The sequence below is a fragment of the Equus asinus genome, chromosome 29, assembly GCF_041296235.1.
Source record: "Equus asinus isolate D_3611 breed Donkey chromosome 29, EquAss-T2T_v2, whole genome shotgun sequence".
NCBI lineage: Eukaryota > Metazoa > Chordata > Mammalia > Perissodactyla > Equidae > Equus > Equus asinus.
The window spans coordinates 20,425,484-20,444,020 of NC_091818.1; the positions used below are offsets into that span (position 1 = coordinate 20,425,484).

Below are 18,537 nucleotides of genomic sequence, written 5' to 3' on the forward strand. Positions count from 1 at the left end.
TCAGCCCCAAGGCAGGAACCGGGGGGCAGTGAGGAGAGCCTCAGAGCCTCGTTTCTCCCCCCTCCCCTTGTCCACCTCCTCCCCCAAGACCAATCCTTCCTCTGCAGAGATAAGGCTCTCTTCTCAGTCCCCGCATCCCCTTCCTCTGATTCCCGTTTCCTTCTAGTTCAGACTAAGGCGGCGATTGTGAAGGGGGGTGTGGGGTTTTGCGCAAACCCTGAATCTTTTCCAGTCTGCCCTCTGCCCTGCCTGTCAGTTCCCGGGCTTGAAACCGCTCTGTTTGCTTTTGCTGGTAACAGGATACTGTTTTGAAAAGTGATGCAGAAGTCAGATTACTTATGAATCTGGGCTTTATTTTGCATGAATGCTTTTCAAGGCAACTATAGATTTATTTTTTTTCCTCACCAAGAATTCTGTTGCTGGGGGTGAGGGGGGTGGGAAGGGTGTGGGGGTGGGGGGTGGGGAGGGTGTGTTGGCGGGCGGCGCGTGGTAGCCAGGAGGCGGGGAAGCCCAGAGACCTGTTTAACTTTTCACCCTGGAGCTTGGAAATCTCGGCGGCAGGGAGGTAGGAAAACCAAGTAGCCACCGTTTCGTTGGCAGCTTCTTTCAGTCAAGATCTTGCCCTTTCCTCTCGGAAAATGTCATTATTTCACCCAAGATGTCGTTCATCCCACTAAAGTATCTGTAGTGCCTGTTAGAAATCACCTGTCAAACGTTCTGGAGAAAGAAAAATGTAGAGACAGAATAATAGTAACCAATTTTCATTAAAAGCCTGGTCAGTCCCTTGTGCCTCTTGTTGCTCATCTTTAGGACAGCTGTGTATGGCAAGTCTATTATTCCCATTTTCAGGTGAAACAGCATGGCAACCAAGGGTTTTAGATTTTTCAGGACCGAACCGAATTTAAGTATTCTCTCTCAATAGCAGACCACATGGCCGATAATGGATCCTAAGTGTTAGGGAAGTGTGGCCCGGTATCATGTTTCTAGTCTCTGAATCAAGTCACCCCCACAGCATTATAGTCATAGGACGAAAGCTGTGGCGTCTATGGAACGTCAAACAGCCTATGGAAAGATGGACTCTATAAAAATCAGGTATTGAGGGCTTTTGGTGAAGTTCAGAGGAGAATAAGCAGCGAGAAAAGAAAGGGCCCTTTGCAAAAACTGGCTGACAGTCCCAGGCCTGAAAATGCCACTGGTTAACCCAAAAATGCAACAATAGGGGAAAGAGGAAATGAATTATGGGACACATAGTAACCACATTGCTGTTCTTATGTATCGTATTTTCGAAAATATTAATTGGGGGAATCTTGCAGTATTTTAAGTGAAAAGAGCAGGTTGCTCTATAATTTTAACCTTATAAAAAGTAGGAAAAACTGAGAGAAAGCCCAAAAGTATTAGTAGCAGTTATCGTTGAGTGGTAAGAATATTTTTATAGTTTTGAAAAATATTTCCTATGTGTTCCACAATGGGCATGTGTTCTTGCTGTAATCAGAGCCCAGCCACTAAGGTCACCCAAAGAAAGGAGAGGAGGAGGACCCCGCTCCTCGTACAGTGCTTCACTTGGGTCGAACATCAGGAAGGCAGCCCGGGGGGAAAGACTCTTCCAGTGCGGCCTCGTGTAAGCAAATATATTCTTTGTCTTTCTTCTCCCTTCCCCTTTTCTGCGAGACTGTGTATTAGCTTCTGGCCTGTTTCGCCTCCTTCTGCTGTTACAGACGGATTCACTTAAACAGATGTGTTTGTTGTATCTGTGATTGACAATAGTTTCTGAGGGTCTCTTTCCCATTCTCCTGCACTGGGGATACGAGAGGGAAGGAAATGAGGGAAAGAGAGAGTCACCTATCCGAGTCACAGTGCTGTGTAGCTGCTTGAGGTCCCTCAGGGAGCCCTGTTGTGACCCAAACGCTCCTGCTACAGTCAGGGTTCCTGGACCCTAAGCTCTCCCGGGCAGCCGCTCCCTTGCAAGCTGGTTGTGTGCATTTCCATCCCCTGACATCACCGCAGGTAAAGAACTGCTGGCAGCTTGATGTTCTGTGGAACGGCTCCCTGGATGGTGCTAATATCTGTGGTGCTTACTCAGTCGTGTGTTCTCTTCAATCTGGAGGAATGCAGAGCAAATGCAGGGCCTGGAGACCCCAGAAGAACCACTTGAGGAGAGTGGGCCTGTAGTGACCGTTGGGCCTACACTGGAAGAAATGATTTTTGTGTTTTAAATTTTTTTAATTAAAAAACGTAAATTATTCTTGTTGGAAAAATAATGCATGTTTATTGTTTCAAGTTTTGGAAGTCTCGAGCATTTTCCATCCACTTTGGGAGGGCAGAGGAAGTCTTTCTAGATCTCCTAATGAAGTCTTTATTTTTTTAGTTCACCTTGAAGAGATTAAATTTTGGTTGAGAGCACTTCCTACTCTACTCTCTTTACTGGTAGATCTTTCAGGGTGTGGCCTGAGTTTGTGCTATATTGAGGTTACTCAGGAAGTGACGTGATGGGGCCAGCCTGGTGGCGCAGGGGTTAAGTTCGTCACACGCTCCACTTCTCGGTGGCCCTGGGTTCGCCGGTTCAGATCCCGGGTGCGGACATGGCACTGCTTGGCAAAAGCCATGCTGTGGTAGGCGTCTCACATATAAAGTAGAGGAAGATGGGCACAGATGTTAGCCCAGGGCCAGTCTTCCTCAGAAAAAAGAGGAGGATTGAGAGCAGATGTTAGCTCAGGGCTAATCTTCCTCAAAAAAAAAAAAAAAAGGAAGTGACATGATGAACACAGATGAGGGGTTCCAGTGCTCCCTGTCCCTGAAAGAACTAAGACACTGTTCTTTCTCTGAGTTCTGAAGATTCGGTGGGGCGGCACTTCTTCCGGATCCGGCACTGTGGGCTTTGGGGAGATAGTCACCTTTCCCTGTCTCAGTATCTCTGTATGAAATGAAGATGATGTTACACCGTGTCCCAAAGGTGTTGTGAGGAGCATTTGAAATCACGGATGTGAACCTGTTTTGAAAATAAAGATGTTCTAAATACAAGGTCTTATTCATATTTCTTCTATACTTCTGTATGTGTCCAGTGGTACCACACATCAACATCAAACATTTTCAGATGTCAACTATTATGTGCTTAGCATTGCAAAAGGGAGTGTGGAGGATATAGAAGTGAAAGACATGGTCCAGGTCTCAAGGAGCTTACAGGCCCGGTGAGATCACCCATCTCTGATGACCTCATGTATAGAACACACACAGCCATAGGAAAGACCACAGAGGAAACACTGCCAGGAGGTTGGAGGAGCAGAGAGGCCTCCTGTAGGCTGGGCAGGGCTTGCATACGCTATAAGGAAATGGTGCAGTATTCCAGGTTTGGGGAAAACCAGGAAAACCCAAGGGGGGAATGGTATATGGGTTCCGGAGGCATTAAGAAAAAATGATGGACTAGACAGAAAGTGTTGAGGAATGACAAGGAACCAGCTGGGATGCAAAGGGACAGATAAGGGGGAGAGGGTTCGAAGAGTCAGGCAGAGTTGAGTCCTCAAAGAAAGAATGTGCCCGCATACACACACCTCCACAACCTAAGATCACACTGTCTGCTCAGGGCATCTGGTGAGCTGATGAGAAGTGGTTTTGAGGAGAAACTGAAAATCTATTTCCAAACATCTCAGCAACTGTAAAAGGGAATGTAAATCTTGGTTGTTATTTTAATATACTTTTGTTAAATGAAGATAACTCGAGAATAGGAGTAATATTTTCCTCTTGAATTTCTGAGTGTGTTAGCTGTGGAAAATTATCCAGGAAAATGCATTTTTTAAAATCCTAAGTTAGTGTTTATGGAAATACTAAATAAATAAAACCTTTAGGAAGAGAAAAAGTAGGATTGCATGCTTAGAAATTTTATGAGTTTTGCAAAAAGACAGATCAATCAAATTGTAGGACCAGCCAACTTCCCCTCACCTTGAATTTCAAAGCATTCCTTTTGGAAGTTGGTTTTTTGATTTCTTTAAAAAAAATCTCCCCTAGTCTTTGAACAGCTGGCGCTGGGTCCCATGCCAACCTAGGTCATTAACATGCTACCACTGGTTTTAATGAAGCAGGAAGTTTGGCTGAGAATGGGGACTACAGGGCAGCTGGATTACAGGACAATAACAGTGAAAAATGCATATTTATGGACTTCTATAAGCACAGATTATTGATTTAGTGCAGCTTAATGGATCTGACATGTTTTAGATTTTCTTCAGTTATCTTATAGAATGATTTTTCAATTCTTGCATGAGTTTCAAAAGCTTTTTTCCTATGATTTGTAATGCCTGTTAAATGGTCACAGGATTATGTTTGTTTAGATATATATGAAATGTTTATATTCTTTTGCCAAGTAGCAGTTCAGATTTTTTAAAGCCTGCATCTGCAAGTGAAGGCAGTGGATGTGAAATGAGCCAACAGTAAAACTCGGGCAGTTGGTAACTAGACACTGTTGACAGGTCATTTATCTGCTATCACAAAACCCATCAGTTTGATCAGTGGGGACTTTCTTCTAAGTGGGAAACTTATTTGTAGGCATAACCATTTCGCCAACAAACCTTAATTTGGTGCATTCTTAAGGTCAGATTGCATTCAACCTGAGCCCACTGCTTTTACCTAAAGTTACAACAGGGCAGCCCCCATCTCTGTCCCAGCAGAACAGAGAACAGACAAGAGAAAACTCAGCAAGAGCAGAGACACCCTGCTGTATGGCCAGTTGAGGAGCCATCCCTGCATGGAGCCCAGGGCATGCTGGGAATATCTCTTTGGAATCTGAGCTTCCCAGCCCACTGTTCTGTTAGTGAAATGTCCTTTAGTTAGGTCAATTTCCTGACCCAACTAATAAAATCTGCAGGTCTAAGTCTGGAAATAATTTTGTCATGAGGATGTAAGTATGGTTTTTGAATTTGATAGATTTAATTTAAATGCATGTTAGAATAACATAGGGGATTCTCTGAAAATTTGGGATAAAAGCTGTAAATTTCATCTATTTGGTCCCATTTGAGTGTCCATCAGGACTACCCAGAGGAAGCAAGACCGTTCTCTCTGGCAGTGTTGAGGAAGGACTGTATGTCCACTGACCAGGAGGATGACCCAGTGCTCCAGGACAGAGGTCAGCAAACTGCAGTCCTTCATCTGGATCTTTCCTTTCTTGGGAAACTTATTTTTAAAGCAGCAGCCATTTCAGGGCCATGGGAGCCAAGAACTCCTTACAATAAAGTTTGTTCCTTCCAGGGCTAGAACATTTTGTCGGTGACTTCTCATGTCTTAACATTGTGCTATTATGACATCATTGAAACTGAGTCAGGGTAAAGTCAAAACATTTAAATGGAAATATTTATTTCCTTCAAAATGTAGCTTATTTTACCCTCTCCAACTTTGAGAAGGAATATTAGGAGGTAGGGAGACGAGGTGAAACAACCATTGACATTCGTTATAAATCCTAGGGAGTTGTAACAAAGCATCCTTGGTCCAGTTCCAGGTCACGAAACTTCACATCCCTTTTTCCACTCAGACAAGTCTTTGCCTTCACAGTGTTTCTTCCAGCCTTGCCTACGGAGGAAAGGGAAGCAAGAGCAACAGAAAGAAGCATGACAGTCCAAATATTCTTAGGTTCAAAAACCGTAGACAGTTAACCAAAATCACCAGCAGTACCCCGGGCTTAGTTTCATTTGCTTCTGAGGTCCAAGGACTCTATCCTTTCGCCTTGTTAAGACTTTCCTCCCCCTGGTTTTCTCCTAGTCCCTGTTAGCCTCAGCAATAGGTAAACAACTTTTATGAGGATGGGTCATTTAGTTAAACACCCACATCTCTGAAAATGTGGTTCTTCAAGTGAGTGACCTGATTAGCAATGTTCACAAGAAATACAGCTGCAGAGACGATGGTGAGCAGCTAATCCGAGTCTCAGGCAGAATCTTGGGAAAGTTTCCCACCAAGTGATCCTGTAACTGATATGCTCATTTTTCTCTCACTGAGACCTGTTCTCTCCTCCCACCAAATGTCACCAGAGCCCTCCAAAATCTTATCCAAATTGAAAGCAAACACAGGCTTTTTTTTTCCCTTGTGAATTGACTTCATGGATGCTTTCCAGTTCACATTAGAAAGCACCTCTTTCCCCACTGTTTGGAACCCTGTAACCTAAAAAGCGATCGCAAATGACCATGACTCAATGCCATCTCTCCTCTTCCTCCCAATCCCCCTCCCCCCACATCCCCTGCACACCCACACTAACGGGCAAGGGTGTAGACAAGGCCATGTGACAATCTTTGGACCACCCCGCAGAGGTGGGTTTGTCAGTGTCCGCTGACACTTCGGGTTTTTGCCATATCAGCCTACGCCTCCCAAGGAAAGACTCTTACCAGTAGTTCATCCCTTCTGTCTCTTTAACAATTTTCTTGGCACAGATAATCGCATCTGTGAGGTCATCAGTGAGCAAGGCTGTGAGAAAGAGGAGGAGAGGGTTAGCTGAGACTTGGTTGTTTGAGGGGGGCTCCAAATCAGGTTTTCTTCACTCTTCTCACTGTTTTTTGGAACAGGAGGGCTGGAAAAACTATGAGTCATATTCTTATTTTTGTTATGCTTCTTCACAAATAAGGAATTTTTTGTTTCTAGATCATCCTCATTTTAAATTCCTTGAAGTTTTCAGAGGAATAGACGAGTCCTGAAGGGTTTTGGAAAATGTGTTTAGAAAAGACACAAGAGGAGAATGGTTTTTATGTGCAGAAGAAACACACAAGTAAGAGAGGACAGTCCAATGTTTTCTCTACTCAGGTTACTTTGACATGTAAGATCACTTTATAGGTCATTATTAACCTTTTGTCTATTGTAACTTTCCAGTTTGTGCATCAAAACATTTTTATCCAAGTTGTTTCTCATGTGCAGAAATTTTTAAGTTTTATGTCTTTGCCTTTATTTCTTTTTTTGTGACTGTCAGACATAAGGAACTTTTCAATTGAAAATGTCTTAATTGATATCAGCATTCTTTCCTGCTTGCCTGGAAGTGGCCTCAAATACCTTCTCAACACAAACACAGCAGAAAAAGGCAAGTAAATAAAACAAGTCCAGCATCACTTCTGTTGCAGGTTGGGTTCTCTAGAAGCAGATGCTGAGCTGGGTTTTGGGTGCAAGGTATTTATTAGGGATCCACACCTGTGAAAGAAATGGGGCAGGAGCAAGACTGGGTGGCTGGAGGTGTCCACTGTGATGCAGGCCCATCAGAACCTCAGTCAACTGGGCCAGGAGCTTGGGAGTGAATATTGACCAACAGAGTTACCCAAGTTGGGCCCAAATGCCCGGGCTCACTCAGTCCCTGGGTGTGGGCTGCCCCAGAAGAGCAGAACCTTGGGTGAGGCAGCTCTCTGCAGCTAAGGCAGATTTTGAAGGAGGTGCCAGGTAGACTGTCTGCAAGTCACACAAATACAGCTGGGACCAAACCTCTTCCCTTTCAGGGAATCTGGGCAGGCAGTCCATCTCCATGCCAACCACAACCACCTGTCAAAGATGCAAAACTCAAACCGCTTAATGGCATTTCTATTTATCAATTAGGCAAAGATTTCTTAAGAATTTGGTAATGCTCAATGTCAGCAAGGGTGCAATGAGACAGGCACTCTTGAATACTTGCTGGTGGAAGCGTAGTGGGGTCAACTTTTCAGAAAAGCACTTTAGCAGCACGTGTCAAGGCCCTTAAAGTGGTTCTTATGCTTTAACCCAGTAGTTTTTCTTTCTGGACTTATCCTAAGGAAATAATCATGAATCCAGACAAAGATTTATTTACCAAGTTGTTTACTGTAGCTTTATTCACATGAGGAAATTTGTTTCCAAATGGAAAAAATCTAATTGCCTCATAATTACAGATGTTCACATTAATAATAATACCTCCATATAATGACATAAGGAGCCATTTTAATCATGTTTTCACATGAACCTAATACTATTGGAAAATGCTCCCAGTGTGAAGTTACCAATATCTGCCTAGAGCTCAACGGTCCAATATGGTAGCCATTAGCTACACGTTACCATTTAAATCTAAATTAATTAATACAGTTGGAGCGTCAGTTCTTCAGTTGCTCTTGCTATAACTGGATGGTCCAGATAGAGAACATTCCGTCATCACAGAAAATTCTATTGAACAGCACTGGTTTAGAGGAAAAAAAGATAGTCATAAATTCACCAGTATTTTCAGAAAGATTAGCTCTTAATTGTGGGATCACCAAGGCTTTTAAATCTTCACTGTATGTTTTCTAAAGCTTTTACAATAGAAATGCATTATTTTTATTAAAAGAGAAAAAATAACCAAAAAGAATAATGTTTGCCTAAAATATTTCTTTTTTTTTTTTTTTCTTTTCAGGAAGATTAGCCCTGAGCTAACATCTGTGCCCATCTTCCTCTACTTTATATGTAGGATGCCTGCCACAGCATGGCTTGATAAGCAGTGTGTAGGTCCATGCCCCAGATCTGAACTGGTGAACCCTGGGCCACTGAAGTGGAATGTGGGAACTTAACCCCTGCGCCACCAGGCTGGCCCCTAAAATATTGCCTTTTAATGGATCATTATAATACCAAATTACTTTGTAAATTCAGTTGAAAAAGGAATTTTCCTTGAATATGGTGGTTTAGTTGTGAATTGGTTGCTTTCTCAAATAAGCTTAACTAGAACATAAAGGTAGTGACAGAGTTCTTTGAAGCAAATTCATTCTAAATGTGGTTTTCTAAAAAATTTAAAACAAATTCTATTAACTGGGAGAAAATTAATAAAAGATATGGTCTATAAGTAACAGCAAATTGAGGCAACGTATGCAAATTCACTAGTATTTGGTTTACAGTGAAAAATAAAGCTTTCTTAGCTTATAAAAGTCTATTGCCTTGTTTCTAGAGAGTTAAGTATTTAGAATAATAATAGCTATTACTAATAGCTAACTTTTATAGAAAACTTAGTCTGTCAGGCACATGTCAAGTCTCCCCATGCATTATCTCCCTTTGTCTTCAGAACAACCATATGGGTGGGTACCATTATTATCCCTATAAGCTGAGGGCACACACTCAGTCAATGAGTAGGCATTCAAACCTAGGGCTTACATTCTGTTATCCTTGGCTACCTCCTTCCAACAGAGCCACATAAGCGAAGATTCACGCTTATGGAACACTATAGCTAATGAAGTTGATAAAAGTATAAATACTTCACTCGTTTTTCTAGTAATTGTTTATCTATTAGGAGATTACCCAAACCTAGGCGCTTGGTATCTGATACAGGTTCCAATTACTTAGAAACACTTTATTTTGTGTACATCAATACTTGAAAAGTGCTGAGGTGCTGTGGTTTGCGTTTGAGAGTGGTCAGGGCCTGTTTCCTAGAAGTGGGTTCAGTGGGGTCTCCAGCGGCCGAAGGACGCAGATTATACATGGCAGGGAACAAACAGTATTCTGTTGTGCCGGGATTGGAGCCCGCCCAGGGCATGCGCAGGAAGAGCAAGGCTCGCATTGCGGGAGAGGCTCTTTGCTTGGCTGGAGATGCGGTGTAGAGACTCATGGGAGGATTAGGTGCTGCGGGTCCCGGTGCTGGAGACTGTTTAAGGTATCTCTCAGCTTCCCACTTTGTGACAGCATTCTGTTGCACAACTGAGATGTTTTGAAAGTGCTACTGGGACTGACTTTGAATTTGCTTCGGAAATGTGTTAAGGGAGTTGGGGGCTGGGAAATAAAGAACCCGATGAAGGGCTGAGATGTGAAAACAGTGAAATCACCACAGAGGGGCAGCAGAGGGGCAGAAATGAGTGAAGAGAGCGAGTCTCTATAAGGATCCATGCCAGTAATTGCTTCTGCTCAATTTACTTTAAATACACAATTGCCTCCAGTCAGAGATGAATGAGGAAAGGGTTATGTCGAACAGCGAAGCATTTTTCAACTGAATATTTTATTCTTCCTCATCCAACAACAGAAAATGGCAGCAATCGACACAGAAAGAGCTACTTTTAAGTTAGTTCTACTTCAAAGTTTCTGTCTCTCCCCAGCATCCTCCTGCCTCCTGACTAAAATACCACTACCGTGTTCACAATTTGCATCTCCTTCCTCTCTCTAAAGTGACAAGGGACAACTCAGATACCAGCCTGATATGAGAAACAGAGATTCATATAAGTGGACTAGACTAGATACAAGAGGCGACAATCTGCTTTTTCTTAAAAGTCTCTTATTTTGACAAGGACTATGCTGTTGGAGGAAAATAAAGATCGCTATTACATTGTCGTGTGTGTGTGTGTGTGTATACATAGGTATGTCTGTATTTATATATCTAACACATATTCTGTCCAAACAGTTAGGGGAATGGAGGCAGTATAGGAACACGGTTTGGTTTGGGAGTGAGGAACCGGCGGGGCTCTGGGAAATGGGCATGAGGCGCGTCCATACTGTCCATATGTGAACTATCATGTACCTCGTAAACATACCCTAATGCTAACTCGTTTCCGGGTTCCCATGACAAATGTCCCTACTGCTGTAATACATGGGACAGAATGACATTGTCGGTAATTAGAGGTTTTCTGGCCTGAGGCTGAGAGAGGCCAGTCATTGAGGGGTGATTAGGATATAAAAAACAACATCCTGTTTTCTATTTTAAAGCTGTCCCTCAAACTCCCATGCTCTTTATGATGAGAAAACAGATATGAGCATCCCTTTACCTCTAACCGTGAACCATCCAACATTTTAATTTCCTAGAATCCAAGCTTGTCCTGCAGATATACAGTTGTCCCAGACTTCCTTAATGGGAACTAAATTGAACAGTATTAAATTAATAAACTGCATGTAAAGTCAAGCATGGCCGTGATGGAGTAACAAATTTTCTCTCCCCCTGTAAACAACCAGAAAACTAGACAAAATATATGAGAACATTATTTTCAGACATTAGGCAACAGGCAATGCAGGATCATGATCCTTGGGAGATAGAAACCAAATAAGGCGAGCCTTGTGATTGTCATGACATTCTGCCAAGAAGTACTTTCCAGACCAGGAGGGTAGAACCCAGGCAGGAGATGGCAATCTAAGTTGTAAAGAAGAGTACCAGAGAGGTAGGTGCCACCCAGAAGGAGAGCACCAGAAGTCTGCACACGGATTCCCCTGAGTCTTTGGCTGAAGGCTCAACTGGAGATGCAGAGGGTAAAACTCCGTGAGGCCAGTCAGAGAGCAGTCACCAGGGAACCCACACAGGGCTGGGAGGCACTTGATTTCGGACTAGCCAGAGGAGAGAGACTTTGCTGAATCCTGGGACATTCAAAAGAGTCAAAGAGCCATGCCTTGGTAGTAGGACTAAACTAGTCCTACCATAAAGAATATTCTAGAACTTCCTGATCAGAATTAACTGCTTGTCAGGATGAAATTCAACAATCCTTAAAGGAAGTCAACATAATCCAGACACTCAACAAGGTAACATACCCTCTGTGTAGTATCCAATAAAAAGTTATTACATGTACTAAGAGGCATGAAAATGGGACCCGCAATCAGGAGAAAGATCGGTCAATGGAAAGACCTGGAAATGACAGAGTTGATTGAATTAGCAGACAAGAAATTTAAAGCAGTGCTTATAAATATGCTTATTTATATCAAGGACTTACAGGAAAACATGAACAAAATGAGAGAAATGAAAGATATAAAACAGTTACGTAGCACTGAAAAGAATACAATATCTGTAATGAAACATTCCATTGATGAATTTAATAGACTAGGCACTTCAGAAAAAAGAGCCAAGAACTTGAAGATATAGCAATGGAAACTACTGGGGGAAAAAAAAACCCACAGAAAGGGAAAAAGCCTGAACAAAAATGAAGAGTTTCAGTGACCTGTGGGACAACATCGGATGACCTAACACACGTGTCATTAGAGTCCTAGAAGGAGAAAAGTTTAAAAGTATCCACTCAGGGGTCCAAAATGTCCCTGAATATCAAACAAGATAAACGCTGAAAAACACACATCATGATCAAATTGCTGAAAAATGGTGATAGAGAGGAAATTGTAAAAGCAGCTAGAGGAACAAGGACACGTTACGTACAAGGAATGTGAGATAAGAAAATCAGTGATTTCTCATAATAAACAAGTCAAGCAGAAGATAACGGGATATCTTTAACGAGTTGATAGGAAAACATCTGTCAGCCTAGAATTTTATAGATAGAGAGAAAATATCCCTCAAAGAAGAAAATGAAATATAGACATTTTCAGATGCACAAAAACCTCGAGAATGCTTGCCAGTAGACCTCCACTCCAAAAAAACATTGAAGGAAGTTCTTTAGGCTGAAAGAAAATGATATAACTTAACTGCCTGTCCAAATGAATCCACCACAGGAGTAAAGAACGTTGGAAATGGTAAATATGTGGCAAATATAAAGAGACCCTTTTCCTCATTTAAGCATTTTATTTAAAAGATAATTGTTTAGAGCAAGAATAGTGAAAATGCATTGTGTATATACACACTGTGAGGTGTGTAACATGCATGTAATGTAGCACATGTGAAAATGCATTGTGAAGTGTGTAACACGTTGAAGTAAAATGCATGATAACATAGCACAAAGGTGGGATAGGGAAAATAGAAGCACACTGTTATAAAATTCATATATTCTGTGTGAAGTGATATAATGTCATTTGAAGGTAGAATGTGGTAAGACGATGCACATTGTGAACCCTGGAGTAACCACTGAAAATAAACAGAAGTGTAGTTAATGAGACAATGGAGGAAATAAAAAAGAGAATTTTGAGAAATATTCAATTAATCCAAAATAAAGGCAGGAAAACTAAACCAAGAATAGATGGCACAAATAGAAAACAAATAACAAGCTGGTGAATTTTAAAGTAACCGTATCAATAATTACATTAAATATAAGTGGTCTAAACCGAGGTTCAGCAAACTATGGCCCACCCTCTGATTTTGTAAATAAAGTTTATTGGAACACAGCCACATCCATTTGTTTACATATTGTCCAGGGCTGCTTTTGTGCTATATAGAGAGTTGAATAGTTACAACAGAGACAGCTTATGACCCACAAAGTCTAAAATATTTACTGTCTAGCCCTTTAAAAAAAGTTTGCCAACTCCTGGTCTGGACATTCCCATTGAAAAGCAGAGATTGTTGGACTAGATATAATAGCAATGCTTAACTATACGCTATCAATAAGAAAGTCACTATAAATATAAACATATAGATAGATTAAATGTAAAAAAATGGAAAGAAACATATCATGCTAAGAAAGCTGAGTGGTTACATACCATCAGACAAAGTAGATTTGGGGATAATAAATATTAGCAGAGTTAAGGAGGGACATTGACTCTAATGATAAAAGGGTAGATTCATCAAGGAAATATAACAGTCCATAGTGTGTATGCACCTAATAACAGAGCTTCAAAAACTGACAAAACTGAAAGGAGAAAGAGAGAAAATTATCATTATAGTTGGAAATTTCAGGATATCTTTCTCACTATTTGATAGAATAAGTAAGTAAATCAGTAAGGATACAATAGTCCTGTATAGAACATCTGCCCACTAACTGTAGAATACACATTTTTTTTCAAATTTGCATTCACCACAATAAATCATATGCTGTATGGTGATCATATAATGCATATCATAAGACAAAGTTCAAATAATTTTAAAGGTTTGGACCCACATGGACTATATTATCTGACTACAATAGAATTAATTTAGAAATCAACTATCAAAATTCATCCTGGCGTCATTCCTCATGATCGTCCTGGGCATTTCCTTTGCCTCTCTCTTTTACGGAGTTTCTTGTTTCCTGGATCTGTGTCTCTCTTTCTTGATTCACTTTATACTTTTGGTGGAGCACCTTCTCCAAAAGTTTTATGAGAAAGGATGCATGGAAAGTTTCTTTGCCCCTGGAGATCCACTCTCCACGCTTACTCACCACGCTCTGTGCACGAAGAGGCCGATCCCCATAGATGACCTCAGTGGACTTTCTTGTCCTCTTGCTGGTAGGGTTGAACTGACAGTGAGCAGCAGGAGACCGGAGGGAGGAAGGACAGTGAGATTGGGAGATATACCCTCCCAGTTTTGTTTTATGTGAAAGCTATGTCCCTTTGTGGAAGGTCACAGCTCCTACATGGTGGTCCTCCTCATGCAGACTCTCTTTATCTAGGTATGATTCACAGCTCCCAGTGCATTCCCCCTTGAGCCAGGAGGTGAAAATGGCCTGCTTATTATTTACTATCCCCTTGGTTTCCCTGCAGTATGAGCATGCTTTTGTAAGTAGGCCCTTCATTAAATTCTGAAATTATCCAATCTTAGTTGGCTATGTTTTCCAGTCAGAATTCTTTCTCACATATGAAGCAAAAATTTTAATAACTTGCTTGTCTAAAACTGTATGCATTCTACACTCACAATGTATTGACAATTTGGCAGTGTAGAATTTTAGATTGGAAATAATTTTTCCTCAGGATTTTGAAGACATTGCTCCATTTCCTTCTAGCTTTCAGTGTTGCTGTTGAGAAGTCTGACGTTACTCTGATGGTCGATCTTCCGTATGGAACATGTTTTACTCTCTCCAAAGCCTGTAGTGTGTTTAGTGTATTTTGTCTGTCTTCAGGGTTCTGAAATTTCATAAGGATGTGCCTGAGTGTGAGTGTCTGTTGATCCTGGATTCTAGTCACGTGGTGGACCTTGTAAATTGGAAACACGTGCCCTTCAGATCTGGAAATGTTTTTAAAAGATTTCATCCGATCTATTGTTTCTCCTTTCTCCTGCTGAAACTTCTCCTATTTTCCTTCTCTTTTTTTTCATCCTGCTTTTAGAGATTTCCTTAACGTTATTTTCCAACTAATCTATTGAGTTTTTCATTTCTGCTCTTTTATTTTGAACTTCCAGGAGCTCTTTATTTTATTCTCTAAATGTTTATTTTGTTCTTTTTTAAAAGCATCATGTTCTTGTTTCATCAAGACAACATCTTATCTATCTGAAGATATTAATGATAGTTTTGTTTCATTTAAAGCTTTCATTTTTCTGCATAATCTCTGCTTCCAACAAGTTAATTTTATCTGTTTTTGTTTGTTTTTTGGTCTGTTTTTCACATCAGTGACACTTCTATGAAGTCTACCTGGTGATCCCTGGTTATCTGCACTAATTTAAGAAGGGAATACTAAAAAGCTGATTAGGAGTTCTGTACACAGAGGTGGGGATTTTCAACTGTGTATCTCACTGTAGGGAGGTCTAGCTAGTTTTGTTCACTGGGAGGTCCCACTCAAAATCTTTAGTTATTTCCTTTTTATCTGGCTGGATTCCCTGGAACAGAATCTTCTCTTCTGGAGAGTCTAGCTTGCCTGCCATCATTCCAGGATCTGAGTGGAGGAAGGTGACTGGGACTGTGGAAGCTTTAACTGAATCTCCCATGTCTTTAGTACGGAGCTGTCACACTCAAAGATTGTTGCGGTCCCTCAGTTGAGAAACTTTCTGCTTACTCTGCCTAGAAGAGAAAGCTCCAGTATCCTGCCAGGGATGGGGAGGGGCAGGCAATAGATGAAGAGAGTCAGGAAGGGACTCTGATGGTCTAGCTGTGCCTTAATTGAACTTCCGGGTGATCCTCAATTTTCAACTTGCATTCACTCCAGTTTCCAGAAGTAGCTGGTGTTGCTGATTTTTGAGGCTTTTTGGGATTCTGTGGCTGCTTCTTGGCTGCCCACTGTCAGTTTAGGATTCAGATTTCTCTAATTGCTACATTAGTTACCATTTGTGCTCTTGCCTTCCAGCTTCTAACAATGCACATGTCCAATTTCCATGTTTAACTGGAAGACTCCATGGCAAGCTCTTAGGGCATGCTAATGAGATTAACCAGGGTGGAGAGGGGTTTAAAAAGTTACACCTGTAGGAAGATGAAGATACTGAATGTTTTAGCCTGGAACATAAAAAGTTGAAGATGAGAAATATCTACTAATCATTTTCAAGCATTTAATAAGTTTCTATGTATAAAACAAAGCTAATTTGTTTTGAATGAATCCAGAAGGAAAAACTAGGATTAATGGAAGAAAGCTATAAGGAGATAGATTTTGGCCCAACAAAAGAATGTTCTAAATTAAGGATTGATCAGGCATTGGGTGATCTACCTCAAGGGGTAATGAGCATTCTGTAATAAGGTAGAGATAGGAACAATTTACTAGACAAATTAACGTATTGTTCAATCATTCATGCATTCAAACATAAGTACTGATTATCTTGTGTCAAAGAGAAATTAAAAGCTTATTTCCTGCTCTTAAGGAATTCGCCATAGAATGTTTTCTGACTCTGTCTTCACCCTTGCTCCTCGTTTCCTCCATTCATTTATTTAATGAATATTTATTGAGCTCCAACAATGGCCAGACACCAGGCTAAGCATTGAGGATTCATCAGTAACAAAACAGACAAAACTCCTGCCCTCATGGCGCTTACATTCTGGAGGAAGAACAAACAAGACAATCGTTTACTGAGCTCTGTCTTTCTGCTGTTGAGTATCTCTTGCACATTCTTCTCCATGTCCCCAGCCACGACCATCATTCAGGCCTTTTCCTCTCTCACTTCAACAACTGCAGTAGCACTTAAATGGTCTCTTCTCTAATCAATCTCACACCCTGCTGCAGATTGACCTTTCTGAAGCAATGCTTAATCAGCTGACCTCTAATGATTTCCCACTGCAGGCAGAAATCAGTACACACTTCTCAGCCTGGCTTCCGAGGCTTCATGGTCAGGTGGTAGTCAACCTTTCCAACCACATGTCCTGTTATTCGTGCCCACATCCCCTTTGTTCCAGATAAGCAATGTCTCACTACTCCCTGTCCATGCCCCACCTTCCCACATTCGCTTCTTTGCTTCCGTTCCTCCTTTGACCTGAACGGCTCTTCTGAATATCCAAATATCATCTATATTCCAAGTCTTAGATCAAATGTTATCATGTTTACAAAACTTTCCACGACATTCCTCAATAAAACCTCTTTCCTCTGAAGCCCACAACAGTCAACCCACACCTGTTTATAGCCATTCATCCAACTTCAAATAGGTACATATTCTCCTCCCTAATACCACAATTCATGTCTGATGCTTTCTGATAGCCTCAATTCTGCGCACGTATCTATTTCTTAAATGATTGAGATAGAAGACTTAGAAGTAAGTTCTAGCTTAATTTCTGCTGTTTAAGAAATGTGTTTATTTGTCTCATTCAGTACAAAGAAGTATGAACTGCATCCTTTGAGTCAATTGCTTATGGAAAGCAGTTGGCAAACACGTTTCTCCTTCTTTTTGAACATATTCAATGTCTCCATGCATGAGACATTTGTTCATCCCCCTCTTTTGTGGTGGCCTTCATCAAAACCATCCTAGAAGAAATAAGTCAGCTTTAGACAAGTGGGCCACAGGACCTTCAATGTCACTGTTGCATAATTGATTGGCCTGGTGTGGACCTACCTACATATCTGAACTCCAAATTTTAGTTAAAGCAAAAGATAAGTGGATATTCCATGATCAGCTTTCCTGCCTTTGTCCCTGAGGATGAAACTTTTGGAGAATCACAACCGTACCTGAGCAGGCAACATGACAGTGGTTCTTGTCTTGCAGCTTCGCATTTCTGCACCACGTGAAACTGTTTATCTGAAAAATGCCATAGTCAGTGCTCCCATCCTCCAGGACAGTCTGAGCCGTTGTGTTGTAGTGGCTCTCGTAGTATGCCATGCAGATCCCTAGATGGAGAAAAAGCCGGAAATGCCAGTGAAGGAAATGCATTGTTTTCTCCAACCCTGCTCTTAGGGGAGAGTTCCCTTACATGAGTTACAATGCTCTGCTCCCAACAAACCTTGGGAGGGTCAGGACAGGTAGCATACCCACAGGGCACATCACGGGCAGGGATGGTACACCTGAAGCTGCACACCCAGTCAGTGGCTGAGCCTTGACTAGACGAAAAGTCGGGTCCACTCCCTACAATGCCAGCAATGGAGGCATTGTTTCCTCCTTCTCTTGCTGGTGTCATTAGTACAGGACTCCAAGAGTGAGGACATGAGGGGCAGCGAGGAGGAGAGAAGCCCCAGAGAGCAACAGTTGAATAGCCAACAGCCATCCCTGGGGGGGTGGCACAGAGCATGGAAAAGCTGGGAACAAACGGAAGTGAGTGTGGATGGGGCCTCAGGAGAGAGATCAGGGTAGAAAGAGAATCAGAAGGGAGAACTCTCACAGTTTCCAAGGCTAAAGCCCCGGTAATTGTCCAGGCCAGCCCTCGAAAATATTTTTGCCAGTTTACAGCGAGTGTAGACTTTGGGCTTGGTGACGGCGACCAGGCAGCCAATCAGGGCCAAGATGCCGGCAGCCTTCATCCCCAGGCCCGTTGGAGGCAGAACCTGTCAAAGATCCAGAGACCAGATCAGACAACTTTACTTCATCCTGAGTCCAGATTAAGTCTGTTCCCAATGAGAACTTCAAAACCCGCCAGCCACGGTTGTGGATGGCCCTGCCTAGATGTTTCCTGTCACTTTTAATCATTCAGAGCCAGCATCAGAGAAAAACAAAGTGCAGAGATTATGTAGTACAGGGAGGAATGA

At 41.8% G+C, this 18,537-nt stretch overlaps 1 protein-coding gene across 1 annotated transcript; it reads right to left on the reverse strand.

The window, feature by feature from the left end:
* Window positions 1-5,480: 5,480 nt before the first annotated feature.
* LOC106837978 (lysozyme-like protein 1) lies at window positions 5,481-18,312 on the reverse strand. The gene is made up of 4 exons (XM_014851809.3): window positions 18,174-18,312; window positions 17,527-17,685; window positions 6,357-6,435; window positions 5,481-5,550 (listed from the first exon to the last, which is right to left on the reverse strand). The coding sequence occupies exons 1-4, from the start codon at window positions 18,310-18,312 to the stop codon at window positions 5,481-5,483; spliced, it is 447 nt and encodes a 148-aa protein (XP_014707295.1).
* Between the last annotated feature and the right edge of the window lie 225 nt (window positions 18,313-18,537).